Raw genomic sequence first — 17,611 nt, forward strand, 5'->3', positions numbered from 1 at the left:
AGCCCATCCTAACCCAGGGTGATGGAGATGTCCTTCCTTTGCTTGCCTCCACAATTACTCTAGTGTATAGAATGGTTTACTTGTGTGTGCCTCCCAGTAAATACAATCACCTAACGTCATCAGAAATGGTTTCTATTCTAAGTATCGATGGTTCTTAAACCGAAGACTGCATCTGAATAACCGGGGGGATCTTAAGACCCCAGTTGCTGGGCCCTACTCGCAGTTTCTCAGTTGGTAGTTTTGAGTGGGGCCCGAGAGTCTGCATTTGAACGAGGTTCTAACTGATGCTAATGCTGCCATTGAGGATCACACAAGGAGGACCAGTGCTTGGCATTCACAATTTCTGTGTTCAGCACATCTCCTGAATTTAGCAGGAGCTTGATAAATGTTTTTAATAATAAAAATTACACGCTTACCTTTTTAAAAATAAACAAAAAACCACATTTGAGTTGGATCTCGCTTACTAGTATTTTACCTTCTTAGCGGGCATAGGCACAAGGAAGTTATTTATTTTTAAAAATCAGCTCATTATTCCATCAAATGGATACAGTGTATAGGTTGTTCTCACATCTGTGTGCACATCTAATTAAGCCAGGGGAAGTTTTGTAATATGGACCCTGGGCCACATCCTAGACCAGCCAACTCAGTCTGAGTGAGAGTCCATGAAACTGGTCTGTTTCACAAACTCTCCAGGTCATTCCTTTCTAGCCAGTCTAGCGCCAACCTTGGGAATCACCTCTAATCAGCCTTGGCAAACAGCCTTAAGCAAGCTGTGCCTTCCCACGTTAATTGCATCAGTTTCTCTAATTACTCCAGTAAGTTTTGAACAAGCCTTTACCTAAGCATGGCATCTGAAATGAAAGTACGTAAAGGACCGCTTAGAACTACAGAACTGACTATATAAGCTCCAGACATCTCGGGGCACGGGGGGAGGGGGCACAAAAATTATGGTTCCTAGTTTCAAACATCACTAAAAGGAAGGAATAGCTAAAAGCACCATTTACTGTGCCACTATAACTCTTCCTGAAATACTTCCTAGATGCTTATTATACTTTCCACACAGGTAATTTTAATTTCTAAAACTGTTGCCATAAAATGAAGGGGTGCACCTCCGGGTTAGTCACACCGCCGGTGTGTGACGGAGCGGGATGAATCATGCCAGGGCCTCTGACATGAGGACGGCCCAGCATCCTGCCTCGCAAGACGGTGCTTTTTCTTTAATACTGCCAGCACGTCAGTAGACTACAAATTGGTTCAGATTAGATACATCAGTTAAGGAAAAGTGAGCCTCTTCAATCTTCTATCAAAATGACAAGGTTAAGTCCCAGGAGAGAGATTGGGGGGGAAAAAAACCTTTAAAAATTTAATTTGTCCTCCGCTTAATCCAAAGTAGAATGGACAGAAATGAGTAGATAAAAAAAAATCCAGATTCGTTTTGTTCAATTAGCATTCCACATATATGTCAGGGCACGTTTAGTTATAGTTGAAGGTGAGATTGTATGTTAGATTGTGGTCTTTTCTTATCTGCAGGGGGTCAAGTAGTTTGAAAACAGCAAAGGTTAAGTTTGTTACTGTTGTTGGTTTTTAAATACCAAATACAGGTTTGTGCTATTCTATGTACTAAATTTACTCTTGGGAAAAGTGATCAATTTGCCATGGTAAGTAGTAAGAGAGAGAATGAGATAGAAGGGGGGGGAGAGAGAGAGAGAGAGAGAGAGAGAGAGAGAGAGAGAGAGAGAGAGAGAGAGAGATTCATAGAACACATTGCAAAAAGAAAGGGACTCAAAATCTCCCAAAGTTCTGGTCTCTCTCTCAGCGAGCTGTTCCGTATGTATCCAAATTCCATGAGAAAATACTTGCACTTCTGTGATTTATGGCAATCAGATATCTAAACCATGGTGTATGGCTTAGGTTGGGTAGATTATAAAATCATGCTATTAGTACTTGAAGGTCCTGAGACTTGCTATAGTGTTGGGGGACTGATGCTTAGAGACTGTAATAGACTTGCCCATGCCTGTACTTCTAGTTGGTGGCACAGTTGGCATTAAGACCAGTGACAAGCTCCTTCCACTGTATTGCTCTACTTTAAAAAATCTTCAATCATTTAAATTACCTACGTTTTATGGACAGTGATTGATGATTTAAAAAGGAGAAAGATCATCATTCTCTGTTCTGCTCCTTTCAGAGTTATCATTCCTAATCTCTATAAATGCACATCAACTCGGCCAGCCATGGTCACCTCCACCCCACCCCAAGGCCTCACAGACAGATGAAAGAGCCCTCAGACTCACCTCCAGAGCAGTCATGTTTTGCTGGTTTGCTGCAGATAAGCGATTAGCTTCTCTAGTTTTATCCGTGGCTTCTCTCAACAGGTCCCAAGCATCATCAAGCTTGTTTTTGTGATCTGTCAATTTCTCCCCGAGATCCTTCTCCATTTTTTCGTTCTTCCTCCGGGGCTCTCCGAACACCTTCTGCACCTTCTTCAGCAGGCCTTCTGCAGCTCTGCAAGCACGCCCCACCCAACAACAGACAATGAGCCCTGCCACCTCCTCAGGGTTTATGGGTATTAGATTCTATTACAAAGAGATGCTAACATTAAAAGAATGGAAACATCTTACTAATAAAAGGGTAATAGGCTAATTAGACCGGACATCTTCCGGACAAAGCCACAGTAGCGGGGGGGCCGAGGCAGAAGTGGTTAGGGGCAATCAGGCCAGCAGGGGAGAGCAGTTAGGGGTGATCAGGCCAGCAGGGGAGAGCAGTTAGGAGCATCAGGCAGGCAGAGGTGGTTAGGGGTGATTAGGCAGGCAGGGGAGCATTTAGGGGCAATCAGGCCAGCAGAGGAACAGTTAGTAGCAATCAAGCAGACAGGCAGAGTGGTTAGGGGTGGTCAGGCAGGCAGGCAGGCAGGTGAGCGGTTAGGAGCCAGTGGTCCTGGATTGCGAGAAGGATCCCAGATTGGAGAGGGCTCAGGCTTGGCTGAGGGACACCCCCACCCCCACCCCCCCGGCCCGGCACATGAATTTCATACACCAGGCCTCTAGTAAGACAATATTTAAAGAAGACTGACTATATGCTCAACCAAGCTGAAAACTGATATCTGACAAGTGACACAACCATTTACATTTAAAATTAAACTCCAAAACCCCCACACATTTGTAATTTGTTAGTAAATTACAATTGGAAAGTAAAATTTCAATTGGAAAGGATCTCCTTCTCATAATTTGACTGGTAAAATAAGTTTTGTGATTTATTTCACATACAAAAAAAATAAACACTACCTGATTCAACATAATGAGGCATTTTCTCTGTTACTTTGAATATAAGGTATGACTATACTGTTATGTTTGATTAGAAACTGTGGACAGAACTCTATGTATAAAGTATGAAGTCATGATTTTTATCTACTTTTGTTTTTCTTCTAAGTAACCTGGGAGTCTCCTGGGTTTAACGCTATCATTTTCCTAAAGTGGCAATATCAGCCCTTAAGAAAGGCTAAGTCCTTGAAAAACAGTATTTCTAAAACTAATAGGCATCACAATCCCCTGAAGTGTCTGTCAAAACATTGCTGGGCTCTATCCCCAAAGTTTCTGATTCAGTAGTTTTGGGGTGAGGTTTGATCATTTGATTTTTAACAAGTTTTCAGATGTTGTTAATGTTGCTAGTTTAGTATAGTATTACTAATCCCATCATTTTGATGTTAGCTATGAACGTAAAAATGTACTTTTTTATTGAGTGTGTGGTGATATGAGTTAATTAGCATCAATAAAACACTAATACTATTATTTCCAACCTTAGGTTCCCAACCCTGATTTCAAAGTATTAAGCATTTATTGTTTAATGACTCTTATTTAGCATTTGTGAGATGACAAAACCTATAGGATGGCCTATAAAATTCATACCTTTATTGATTCAAAGGTTATTTCATCAAAATAAAAAACTATTGATAGTTTAAAAGTTCCAAATAAATGCAATTAATAAAGCAAGCTCATATGCCTAACTATAGAATGGACAGCACCAGAAATGATCAATTACTTGATTATTTATATGTAGGGTAAAACATATTTTCAATCCATTTTAGAGCAAGATAAATTATAACTAAGTAAATAAAAACTAAAAGCAAGCAAAGTATCTTATACTCATATATGTGATGAAAAATTTATAAAACAGCAAACAATTTGAAAAGCTCAGTTTATGAAATGAAGACATAATAGACAATCTACTCACACCAACTCATCTTCAGCAACTTCTTTCTGTGTATCTAGATTTTTCCTCCTCAATTCTCTCATCATCTGATCAATCTCTTTCTGAAGCCCTTGCATATTTCTCTCAAAGGCCTTGTCTTGAATTCCTAGAGTTTCATTGACTTCTTTAGCTTTTTCATTTACAGCTTCAGGGGGTAAAACAAATTTTGCAAATTAGTAAACAAAACTGCCACTTGCAAAAATGCCACTCAACATCTGCTCTTCCCCACCATCTCCATCTCCGAATGAAACGTGGTCTGCCATGGGTTCCTGATGGGAAACTGAGGCAGTTAATACAGCAATCCTTAACAAACAGGGGAATGTGGCACATTTCTCCATACTATGCTTCTTTTGGGGGGCATGGTAATTAAAGCAGTGTTTTGTTTTTATTTTTTACCGCAAAAGGAAGAAATACAGGAAAAAAAAGAAGTGGCTTAAATCCTTTTCAGGATAAAGGATAAAAAAATGAGACATGTAGCATAACACTTGGAAGCTGAAAACATAAGGTCTATATAGCTGGTAAGACACAACCATATTCAGTCTATCTTAAAATACTGAGTACAGAAATGCTATCGGTGATGAGATATCTAAACACAAAACTGCCTTTGTACTTTACCACAGTTATGTTCATGCTTTTAAAGGGTGAGGAAAGGAGGCCTGGTCTAGGGACAAGCATTATAGATTCTCCAAGATACCTTCCAGCAAGAACACCCATCGTAAGAGTCTGTGTTTATTATGCATTAAATGGGGTTTCATATTGTGCTCTTCGGAAATGTAGGATTCTCCGTGTGCGTCAGTATTACAAATGATGTCTGTTCTGCCAAGACTTTCTTTTATAGGTTGGTATTCTGGGGAAAATTTCATTTGAAAAACGAATTCTATGTCAAATAAAAATTTGAAAAACTGGTGAATCAAAACTTTCTTGCAGTTCTACCATTAGTTTTAGACCAACTTTCCCTGAAGTGTGTTCTATGGAACATTAATTTAACAAGTTGAAAGATTTTTTTAAACCCCTTTATCCGTCAGACTCTTCTATAATATTACCTATGAAAATCCCTAGAATGAGGGCTCTGGGTTGGCCAGAGGCATTTTCTACCATTCAAGGCTGTATCCTAAGACTTCTTTAAGACATAAAGAGTCCTGAAATTCACTTCTGGTCCTAGAGAAACTCTTCTGATTGGCATTGGTAAGAGCTGTTCTAAGGATGATATAGGCAGAGCTCTTGAAACAGGTGCACCTCAGCAGACCAAGTAGAGCAGCTATAGTGAGTGTCACATGGTGGGTAGGTACAATGGCTCTGAAATGTGATCCCCAAATGAGCAGCATCAGCATCACCTAGAAACGTATTAGAAATGCAGGCCCTACCACCAGCTCACTGAGTTAACAATTCCAGGGTTGGGGACCAGCAGTCAGTGTTTCCCCAAGTCCTCCAGGAGCTTCGGATTCATGCTAGAGAGTTTGACAATCACTGGGCCAGTAGAAGGAATTGAGTTGCTACCTCTGATTCCAAAATGCATCTTTCTAATTATTTTTTCATGATACATGTCTTTGGTTAGAAAGTTGCTGCGGTCAGCCCCTCATTCCTGAAATAGCCACAGTTTAATTTGCAGAACAATTTGAATCAGGAGTTTCAAAGAACAAATATGGCCATTCCTAGCCCTCTGGTAGACATTATTGCTTAGGTGCTGTATTTCTAGAAGGTAGTGAAGGTGGCTCTTTCTTGCTCAACTGGTTCACACTCATACCTTGACATAAGCCAAAGAACTGTCTCAAAAGTCCACCCCTGTCATTAGTAATGTATTACCTACCAAGGCTGTGTCATGTTTAACCATAACCATGACTGACTGATTTGAAAGCTCTTTGGTCCAGCAGACTATGTGGGAACAGTGCTAGAATGCTGGTAATTAAATCTAAGAAGGCCTCTACGTCTTAGACTTCAAGAAAAACAATAGTAGATTTGGCTGTTCCTATAATGGACCAAAAAGGCATACCAGGATATTTAGTGCAGAGGATCCTAAATCTAGTACTAAGCATCTTAGTAGCCAAGGCATAGCAGAGGACAGAAATGAGGTACTTAAGAGTTATAAAGTATATGCAATATACAAACAAAATAATTCCTCAGGAGAAGCAAAGCTACTTTTCACAATGAACCTGAAAAGAAAGCATTCTCTGATGGGTACATTTATCACAAGTGACACATACTACTATGATCTGAGAAACAGAAAAGAGAGGTGTCTAGCATTTATTAAGTCCCATTATATGTCAGGACATAACACTAATGGGTTTATATATGTTCACTCATTAATTCTAATAGTGTGTAGAATAAAATATAGTTCATTCATGAACTAATCAGAAGTCATAGCTTAGCACACTTTAAAAATTATACTGAGTTAGGAATGCCTTAGATTAATAGAGATTGATTATCTGTGAAGAGGCCATGTCTTATGGTAGAAGATAGGATGAGTAAGGTATTCCATCTAAAAATGAAACTGAAAAAGATAAGGCCAGGCCGAAGCATTCACTTCTCCCACAGCCATTTACTGCCACTAAAAAACCCTAAGAGTACTGATGATTATTCCAATTATTATCATCGTAAGAGAACAAAAGGGTGTGGATATGTTGTATCACCCACTTACAACTTTTGATAACTTTCCTTTTCTTTTTTTTAAAAAAAAAACCCTAAACTATCAAGTACATATATACATCTCAGTCAGGATTCAGTTTAACTCTAGGATATTCAAATTTAAGTTTTCATGAAATGTTAACAGTTGGATCAGTTCTGCCAAAGTTCTTTTATGAAGGGCTATGGTCATGGTTTTTGTAACCATTGATATTAGTAGCTGCTGGAAGAAGAGAGCAGTGTTCACATATTCCTCAAGTACAGGCTCATGGCTATCCCACACGGCACTTCATGTGAATTAGAAAAAGGGGCCCCAGTTAGACAGCCACAACCAGACTGCCTGACTGATGCCCAATTTAGGGCATGGGAGACACCTTTGATGACACTGAGCCCTTTTCCCCATGGATAGCTTGTGGATGGTGAGCAAAGCCTGGGGTAAATATCATTTTCACTCCGCCCCCTGCTGGTGGCCTTTATATGGTGCACAAACTGGGAGGTTGGGGGAACAAGGTAGAGAAGTAATCAGTATTGATACATGCATTAACGTTCATTCTTAGGCACCAATGTTTGATTGAAATGATAAAAGTCGGTTCCCAGGACAGGCTTCTGGGTGTTGAGTGTTTGAGATTGAGACAGAAGGAAAAGGAAAGTTTGTGGAGTATTGATAAGTGCCTTCAGAGACCCAGGCACAGTGAAATAGCTGTATCTGCACTGGGATATACTATATATATTTCATTGTTGGGAGATAGATACTTCAAGTAGCATTAATGAAAAATGGAACCAGGAAAAGCACAACAACTTCATCAGGCAGAGGATTAACCACAGGAGTTACCTGAGATTTTTCCAGTTGAGCAATTTCATTTTCAGATCCTGACATGTTTTGCCTCAGATTAAGCCTCAGATTAAGATGCTGTTGCTTCTAGCAGTGGGGAATCGTTGGGAGTTTCTGTCTCGTGTGGGCCAGTGATTCCCAAGTATGACCTGCCAGGATCTGCCTTGAAGGCTTATCTCATGGGCTGCCTGCCTTCATGGCTGTCTTACAAAGAAAACTACCTAAAATGCAGAGCACTGTAGAGCAATAAAAACGTTTCCTAAAAGCAAAACCACAAAAATAATCCAAGCCCTTTTCTACTTTCTAAACATAAGTGCTTGTTTAGTGTATATTGATAGATATTTTAGAACTAGTGGTCTTTTTAGTTTTTTACTAGTTGTTTTCTTTAAGATTATCTCAATCCGGGCTCTTGCCCAAAGCACTTTGATTCTCCATCAGATTGGCAGATGCCAAGAACTAACTCCTAGAGAGAGAACTGTGGGCTAAATGCACTGCGGTTCCAGGGAAGGCAGCACCTCTGAGGCCCCACAACAGATGTTCATTAAAACCACACCAAGTGTTTTTAAAGGCATTCTGAGAAATTTAAGTGCTGCTTTAATGTTCCAAGCAGATTGACAAAATTAGCTTAAAAAATTAAGCATCTTTTAACTAGATTTGAATACAAACAACAGCAAAGCATAATTTGCCCATTAGTTATGTAATCATCATGGCCACTCCTTAAAATGTGAAGCATTCCTAAAGGAGTACCTTCAATTTACTTCTATCTGCACTCATAAAGACTAATTTATGGGCTGTTGTCACTATTTAACACTCAGAAGATAATGCCCTTGAATAACTTGACTGACATACTTTTTAAAATCCAACTCTCAAATTTAGAAGCGACATCTCTTGCTAGAGAAATTTCAGTCCCGTATAATCCCTCTTTCTGTTTTTTTGTTGGGAGAAATCATGATTCCATTGTGGCCTTTGTCATACCTTCTGCATCCCGGACAAGTCCCTTAATGAAATCTCCTAAGGAATTCGCTCTTCTGCTGGTCCTCTCAGCATCCTGTCCAGTTTGCTCGCCATCTGCTGTCACTTTGGTAGCCTAATGATCCAAATTCGGGAAAAGCATAATTAATAGAGATGATGAAGCTACTGTTAGATAAACTCCCTCTGGCTACGTTTTCTTTCAGATATTACTTTGAGCCAAAGGCAATCAATGAATTATTGATCAGATGTACTGGAAGTGACGCACTGTGCTCAAATATACAATTAAACTTTATTACTTCTTCCATTAAATGGGAATCAGAGAGCTGTATTTGGTCTTTTTAAAACCCTCGTTACAGGCAATGGCACAGAAGAAGCGATCAAGCACAATTATTTTTGAAATATTTTTAAGATATTGTTGCCAAAAGTCTTTAATGAATTCCTCAGTCTCTATATGTTTCAGTTTTATCCATATTTTATTTACTGAAAAAGTGTGGAGTGTAGCAATAACGGAGGCCCAGGCAGTCTGTCTCAATCAGCTTGATCCTATAGATTCGGTTTAAATCAATACGTTAATTAAAGAAACAAAGTGGGGGAAATGCTTAGGTACTAAGTAGTAAATGCTTGTTTGATAACACTCTAAAGATGCCAGTAAAACATTAAAGCAGAGTAAATGCTAACTTTTCCCATATGTCATCACCAAAAAAGATGGGTGTTAATCACAGAACCATACATTACTGTCAACAAAATAAAACAGAACCCCAAAACAGCCTCACCTCCCAAAGAGAATCCGCATACAGTTTCACCTTATTCACACTTAAAGATACTATTTAGACACAATGGAATCAATTTCATGTATTCATAGTTAAGATATACCATTTTTAGCCAAATAAAAATGGCATGTGTTACATTAAAAGTTTCTTTAAAGATACTACAAGATTTAGAGGAACTTAAAATAGGTTTACAGTTTATTTTTTATGTGTATGCACATGGTAATAAATAGGACTTCTTTTTAAATAAAGAGATTGAAATAATCTAACTATAGTTAATGAATCAAAGAATCACAAACTGCCTCAAAATAATTTGAATAAGGTCCCAGTTGGCAGAGTTATATTATTGCTCTAAAATCTTGTACCAGAGTGCTTGCATTCTAGATGCTCAAAGAAAACACATTTTTAAAAATATTAAAGTGGATTTTTAAATAGAACTAAATGTCTGGCCAGCACAGAACATGGTTAGAGAAGCTACAGAAATTGCTTGCATTTTGTGATTTCCCAGGGACAGTAAGAGGTTTAATTTATGAAAGTTCTCAAAGTTTTGAAAAAAATTGCCCTAGCTGGTTTGGCTCAGTGGGTAGAGCATTGGCTGGAGAACTGAGGGATACCCGGTTCAATTCCTGTCAAGGGCACATACCTCGGTTGCAGGCTGGATTCCCAGTCCTGGTTGGGGCATGTGCATGAGGCAACCAATCGATATGTCTCTCTCACATCAATGTTTTTATCTCTCTCTCCCCCTCCCTTCTACTCTCTCTAAAAATCAACCGAAAAATATCCTCAGGTGAGGATTAACAAAAACAAACAAACAACCCCCTACACACACACACACACACACACACACACACACACAGATAAAGTGTACTTTAGTAAATTTAAAAAAAAGTTTTGCAAAAATGATAGCATATAAAATCCAACTATTATCATCTTTTTAACCAAGGATAAGAATCCATTGGGAGCTTTGGAAATTCCTCTTGACAGTTTGCAGTATATATACCCAATGATTTGGAGGGTGTTGGTCAATGTATTAAATTCTCTGGATTAACTCCTAAAACATTAATAATGAAATTATTTTAGCTTTTAGATTCAAGGCTCAGATGGGTCAAAAAACTTCTTACACACTCACACCACACATACATACACAGGTATAATTTTTTAAATGTTTTTGAATTACGAAGGCCAACAGCATAAGATGTTGGTTGTCTAAACTGCTTTAGATGTTTCTCTAGTCTGGACTTGGCTGTACTTTATGATATCACTCCTATTTTCACATGTCATAGAACATTATAACATGGGAGTTGACCTACATTATGGTCATCTTATAATATCTCATAAGAATTAATGCATCACCAACACTAGAATCTCTTACTATAGATAAAATGTAATTTGAACTTTAATTTTTTTCTTTATCAACATCTTACCTATATTACCAAAATATCATAATTTACATAAATATTTGTACATTTGAGTTTAACAATTCTTAATTGTTCAAAGAATCGAATTTTTTGAAAATACATGTGTATTGATACACTGTCCATTTTAAGTTCTGGATAATCAAGATAGTATTCATTGCCTTGACTTCTACTTACCTAATTAGTTTATACAGTAAGGTGTAAGCATCATCATTAATAAACTCTGATATTAAAATAATAATTCCACATGGCACGTGCTCAGAAACAAGTTAAAAGAGTTATAAATAAGACCCTATGCAATCAACTTCCCTGGCTTCCTTGTAGTATATGAAATTTGTCAAACTCCTCCCTTCTTAGGGCTTAGTTGTATCCTGTTGTCTTTGCCTGGAAGGAGCTTTTCCTCTATGCTTTCAGTGACTGGATCCCTGTCATCCATTGGTTCAGTTTAATAAGTATCTCTTCTTGGTGTGGCCGTTTCCAGGGCACCTATCTAGATTTCTGTACTTCCTGCAGCAAAACATTTCCTTCATAGCACTGCACTGTAGAATTACTTATTTATGTGTTGGCTTACCCGTTTATTGGCTACCTCTCTGACTATACAGTAAGCTCTAAGAGGGCAAGAACTTGGTTTATTTTGCTCATCACTTATATCTATTTCCTAGTATGATGCCTACCTTATACAAATATTGAGTGAATGTTGTTAAATATATTGACTAATGTTACTTTCTTAACTAATCTTGCCAACCTTATTACCATCCTTATTGCCTACCTTTCTATGAACATTCCTGTAAAGAGCTTTTGTTCATACTGTGGCTGCTTAACTCCTCTCCAATTATCCAAAATAAATCCAGCCTTCGAGATTCAGTTCCAACATCACCTGCTCTGTGAAGCCATCCCTGACTATTTGCCCAAGCTCCTCTTTCTTAGATGTTCAAACACAATGATCATTACCACCATTCATGACTATTTTGAGTAATTATTTTGTTAGGTATTTTTCCATATCTATCTAACCTTTATCTTTGGGGGCTGGGGCTATGTCTTACCTCTCTTTGTTCCTCGGAGTGCCAGGTGTAGTGTCTGGCAAATTATAGAAGGTCAATGATGTTGTGTGCTTGGCCGATATAATGATAATCAAATCAACTATCCCTTTGATATTCTAAAGCCTGTTGATGGAAAATAAAATCTCTCTCCATATGCCTTTTCAATACCATTCAAACTGGCCATATGCCTGGTGCTGTGCTTGCCAGTGAATGTGGATGGCTGGGCAGTGTTATGGGCGTTTTTCAGAGCCTCAGAAAAAGCTGCTGCTAAAGAGCTGTGTAGCTCAGTGCTTAAGAGGAGAGCCAGGCCTGAGAGCCTTCAGTTTCCAACACACTGCATTCTAGTCACTGGCTTCATGGTAATTCAAAACGACCCTGTGATTATACACTGGGTACCCTGCTGGTGGGTGTGGATGGGGGCAGGGGTTAGGGGGGGCAGGACTGATCAGGGCCAGCACAGTGCTCACTGAGAAAGAAGGCGACTTTCCCTCTGCATAGACAAGAAGAGCTGCCTCTCTTGGATGCTGTCTAAAAGGGGGTTTGGGGGGGCGGTATGAGGTTCCTGTACCAAAAGGCATTGACTTATGGTATTAACACTCTAAACGATGGGTGATCCAGTCATGCTCAGCTATACCCCAGATTGATATGTGTGTTCAGATGGGCTTACAGTACTCTCAATTGTCTCATTTACTTTTCCTGATTTTAGGGATACATAGAAGAAGGCATGATCCCTGGTTAAAATAAAGATATGAGAGGTTAAGTGACTTATCTAAACTTACACACAGGGAATGGAGGACAAAACACACATTTTTCTGACAGAATTTCCCCTTAAATATTCTGTCTGTATCAAACATCCAGGAACATTAGGAAAACACAGAAAAAGTGGAACATTCTGGGTGGGAAGAGAGACATTGCTCTAATGCAGTGGTTCTCAACCTGTGGGTCGCGACCATCGAAAAACACATATAGCATATCAGATATTTACATTATGATTCATAACAGTAGCAAAATTACAGTTATGAATCAGCAACGAAAATAATTTTATGGTTGGGGGTCATCACAACATGAGGAACTGTATTAAAGGGTCGTTGCATTAGGAAGGTTGAGAACCACTGTAATGTATGCACAACTTTATGTGCATAAAGCTTTAGGTTTAAGTAAATTAACATTTAAAAATCCATATCAGAACAGCATGTAGATATATATTTTAAGTATCATGTCTCATTACACAGTAATTTAGTTGAAGAGTCACCCTTGTCAAAACCACCCATGAGAGACTCCATAAGGAAAGCCTATGACAAATGCACTGACAAATGAAGAGTGGTGATAGATAGTGGGATCACTGTGAAAACGTGAAATCCACAAAAGTCAGTTTCACCCAGGAAAGGCTATTGATAATGTTACAGATGAATGTTAAATAGTACATGATAGGAGCTATCTGTCTGGCACAGTTTGGCTCTTCTTGTGTTTTATTAAATTACCATCGCCATCCCTTAATCATCTTTCCTCTTATTCACTATTATCTTGTCCTTTGAGTATTTGACAAATGTCTTATCATTTATCTTAATATGCTGTACAATCTTCCTTTCATTCTTTAGCTTTGATTTTCTTATTTTCACAACCTCTTACCTCTGTCCTATAATCTTTCTAGTGTTCTGTTGTAAATGATGCCTTATGCAGTACTTTGTACATATCTGTCTTCCTTTTGATTACCTTTTCTTCTTTACATTCAAGCTTACTCAAATAGGTATGTTTTTCTTTTATTTTTTTTTTTCTGGAGTATTTCTCTCTAGGCAGCATGCATTACCATTAGGCGCACATTCATTTGCTTCTGAACAATGTAGCTGTTACTTTCTTGCTTTAGCTTGAGTAGTTCTCACTGTGCCTCCTGAAATCTGCACATCATTTTCTTGGTTGGATATTACTAGCGTCTCTCATTTTCTGCCTTCTTTATGTTAAAACTAGAATCTAATGGGGAAAATCTAACTACTGAATGGACAACATTGCTTAGATGCCATCCATTTTTGCATTTACAGGCTTATGTGGATTTCCCACTAAAATTAAATTTCAGATCTAATCATTTATGTGCTATTCTCAAGGGTCATCTTCAAAAACTACCAGTTCAGTGTATGTCAGTGAAGTGCTCCTCAGGCATGCTGCTAGGATAGACACACAAGGAAAGACACAGGGAGCAGCCAACTGACCCTGTGGAATGATAATAAGTCAGTTCCATGTGGAATTTCCCTCTAAATATTGCAGGTGTCAATTTTGAAAGTTCCGAATCAAACAAGTATGATTTATTGTATATCCTCGCTCTCTCTCTCTTTTAAAATATAATAGCAGAAATTATAAAAAAGGTTCTTGGCAACTTAAACCTTTTAAAACTATAAACAAGGTACTGTAAACATATATCATTGATATTTAAATCATTTAAAAACTCACTTAATCATTTTAGAAATGTACAATCTTCATTTAAATTTGCTTTTAAATTGTACATAAGTAGTAAAAGACAAAGTAAATAAAGCTAAACTTTGATATTTTACATAATCAGTCTAACACATAAATAACATTCTCCTCTTGTAGAATAAACATTTAAAAAATGTTTATTAAAGAAAAAAAATCCAATTCAATAGAATTGTAAATATATTCCCAATTTCAGTATACTTTAGAGAAATTTAAAATCAGTACTTATTTTTGGGTTTCTCTACCTTTCATCTGGTTGTTTGAATGCTATTATTTAAATTATTCAAATTAGTTAATTACTTAATTTAACAAATATTAACTGAACACCTACTATGTGAATGGTATTGGTGATACTGTGGTGAGAAAAGATACATTTCCTGTCCATTTGGAGCAAATGGTCTGATGGGGCAGAAAGGTATTTGTCAAATGATCATGAAAATAAATTTAAAAATATAAACTGAAGAGAAAACACAGTTGTAGAAGGCAATTATAGAAAAAATCTCATCAGACCTAGAACGTTACAGAGGGCTCGCATAAGGCAGGCTTCCATGAGCTAAGGCTTGAAAAGTGAAATTGAATTAACAGAAGCAGACAAGATGTAGGAGGAGGTAGTTTACTTCAAGGCTAAAGAAAATATGTGTGGAAAGACTTTGTGGTGGGATGAAGTAACTGAAGATTAGTAAGGCTGTGCTATGAAGCACACTGTCAAGAGAATGAGAAAGCAAGATACAGACTAGGGGAAGATATTTGCAAAAGACATTCCCGATAAAATATCCAATATGTATAATGAACTCTTAAAACTTAATAAGAAAACAAACAACCTAAGTAAAAAATGAGGAAAAAAAACTTGTTTTTGTTCCTTTGAGTTATTGTAACAACATGCCATTATAATGAGCAGAAATTTATTTCTCACAGTTCTGGAGACTTAGAAGTGCAGGATCAATTCCCCAGAAGACTCAGGGTCTGATGGGAGCCTGCTTTCTGGTTCATAGACAGTATCTGTGTACTGTGTCCTCACAAGGCAAGGAGGGGTCAATAACTTCTCTGGGGTCCCTTTTGTAAAGGCACTAATTCCATTCATGCGGGCTTCAACCTCATGACCTAATCACCTCCCAAAGACCTCGCCTACTAATATCATCACCTTGGGGGTTTTGAGGGGACACAAACATTCATTTGTAGCAAGACCTGAACAGACATCTCATCAAAGAAGACATAGATGATAAATAAGTATATTTTAAAAATTCTCAATATTACATCTCATTAGGAAATTGTAAATTAAAACAATGATGAGATACTACTATGCACCTATTAGAATGGCCAAAATTCAAAACACTGACAACACCAAATGTTGGTGAGGATGTGGAGCAATAGGTACTCTTATTTATTGCTGGTGGGAATGCAAAATAGTACAACCACTTTGGAAAATAGTTTGGTGATGTCTTGCAAAACTAAACATACTCTTACCATATGATCTAGCTATTGTGCTCCTTGGTATTTATACAGATTAATTGAAAACTTTTGTACTTGGATGTTTATAGTGGCTTTATTGCCAAAATTTGGGAACAACCAAAATGTCTTTCACAGTAGGTATATAGGTAAATAAACTGTGGTACAGTCAGACAAAGGAAAATATTATTCATTGCTATAAAAAAAAGAACTAGAAAGCTGATAACATTGTAATTATCTAATTATTAATAATAGGAAAGGAGCAAAGGGGAAAGCCAGACATTATAGGCATGGCCATCTTGGCAGCTTCACCAGGAAGCTACTCCCCAGGGAACCATTGGTCCATTCTCTGGAGAATACTGGGGGAAGGGACCAGACAAAAGGGAAGGTGAGGGGCATGCACAGTGAAGTTGGGGTGACATAGGGAAGGTGCTTGCTGCCGATCAATGGGAATAAAGATAATGGGGTAGGGGTCAGCCCACTAAAAACCCATAAAGATTTGGGGATACATAATCCCCAAACAGAGAAGTCGGTTCTCTTGGTTCTCTGGTTCTTTTGGCTCTGCTCCTGCCTGTGTTCCCTCCGTAGACATGTGGCCCTGAAGACCCCACATGCAATGGGCTGATGGGCTGCAGTGGGGAACACAAGCTAAGATAGCCTGATGCTGGATTAGACTGTGCAGACATGGAATGGAAACTGAACGGCACCTTCAATCGTAGCTCTACTGAAGACACAGCTACGCTTCTATGATGGGGGGAAGGGAAATACGAGCTTGGAAACTCGGGTTTAATTCCATGCAAATAAAAACCACTCATGCTCCCAGGTGAGTCTCAGAAAATTCTTTCTCTCATGATATCACAAGAAGCCCACCCACACCAGCAACCAGTGGGTACAAGGAGAGATCCCCACCAATTTCAGAGACATGAAAAAACATGAAAGAACCTTAAATGTAATATTACTAAGAGAAAGAAGCCAATCCTAAAAGGCTACAAGCTGTATAACTTCCATTTTACTGAAGTCAAGGCAAAATTATAGAGACAGGAAAAAGGTCAGTGGTTGCCAGGGGTTAGGGAGGAGGGAAGAATGAACAGGTGGAGAATTGAGGTTTTTGAGGTCAATGAAACTACTCTACCAGTATGATACTGTAATGGTGGAGACATGTTATTAAACTTTTTCAAAACCCCTAGAATGTACAGCACCAAGAGCAAACACTAAAGTAAACTATGGACTTTGAGTTGATGATGATTTGTTAACATAGGTTCATCTGTTGTAACAATTGTGTGACTCTGGTGAGGGATGTTGGTAAGGGGGAGGCTATGCTTGTGTAGGGGCGGGGGTATATGGGAACTTTTGGTAATTTACAATCAATTTTGCCTTGACTCTTAAACTTCTCTATAATAGAATGTCTATCTTAAAAATGTAGAGTGGGAGAGTCTGCTGGAAAAATGCAAGGATGAAAGTTAAGACATAATGAAGATCTGATTCTCCTAGAGCAGTGGTTCTCAACCTTCCTAATGCCGCAACCCTTTAATACAGTTCCTCATGTTGTGGTGACCCCCAACCATAACATTATTTTCGTTGCTACTTCATAACTGTAATTTTGCTACTGTTATGAATCATAATGTAAATATCTGATATGCAGGATGTACTTTCATTGTTACAAATTGAACATGATTAAAGCATAGTGATTAATCAAAAAAGCAATATGTAATTATATATGTGTTTTCCGATGGTCTTAGGCGACCCCTGTGAAAGGGTCCGCGACCCACAGGTTGAGAACCGCTGAATGTTTCTTGTGTCTGTATGCTGAGA

At 38.3% G+C, this 17,611-nt stretch overlaps 1 protein-coding gene across 2 annotated transcripts in view; it reads right to left on the reverse strand.

Annotated features, from left to right (window-relative positions):
- LAMA2 (laminin subunit alpha 2) overlaps positions 1-17,611 on the reverse strand; it is a 478,805-nt gene that overhangs the window by 100,469 nt on the left and 360,725 nt on the right. For both annotated transcript variants that reach the window (XM_081094172.1, XM_081094171.1), the window contains 3 exons: positions 8,672-8,783; positions 4,228-4,390; positions 2,292-2,502 (listed from right to left, as the gene is read on the reverse strand). In XM_081094172.1, coding sequence (XP_080950298.1) covers positions 2,292-2,502; positions 4,228-4,390; positions 8,672-8,783 — 486 coding nt within the window. The remainder of the gene's footprint in view (positions 1-2,291; positions 2,503-4,227; positions 4,391-8,671; positions 8,784-17,611) is intronic.

The sequence above is a fragment of the Myotis nattereri genome (assembly GCF_964212035.1).
Source record: "Myotis nattereri genome assembly, chromosome: 6".
NCBI lineage: Eukaryota > Metazoa > Chordata > Mammalia > Chiroptera > Vespertilionidae > Myotis > Myotis nattereri.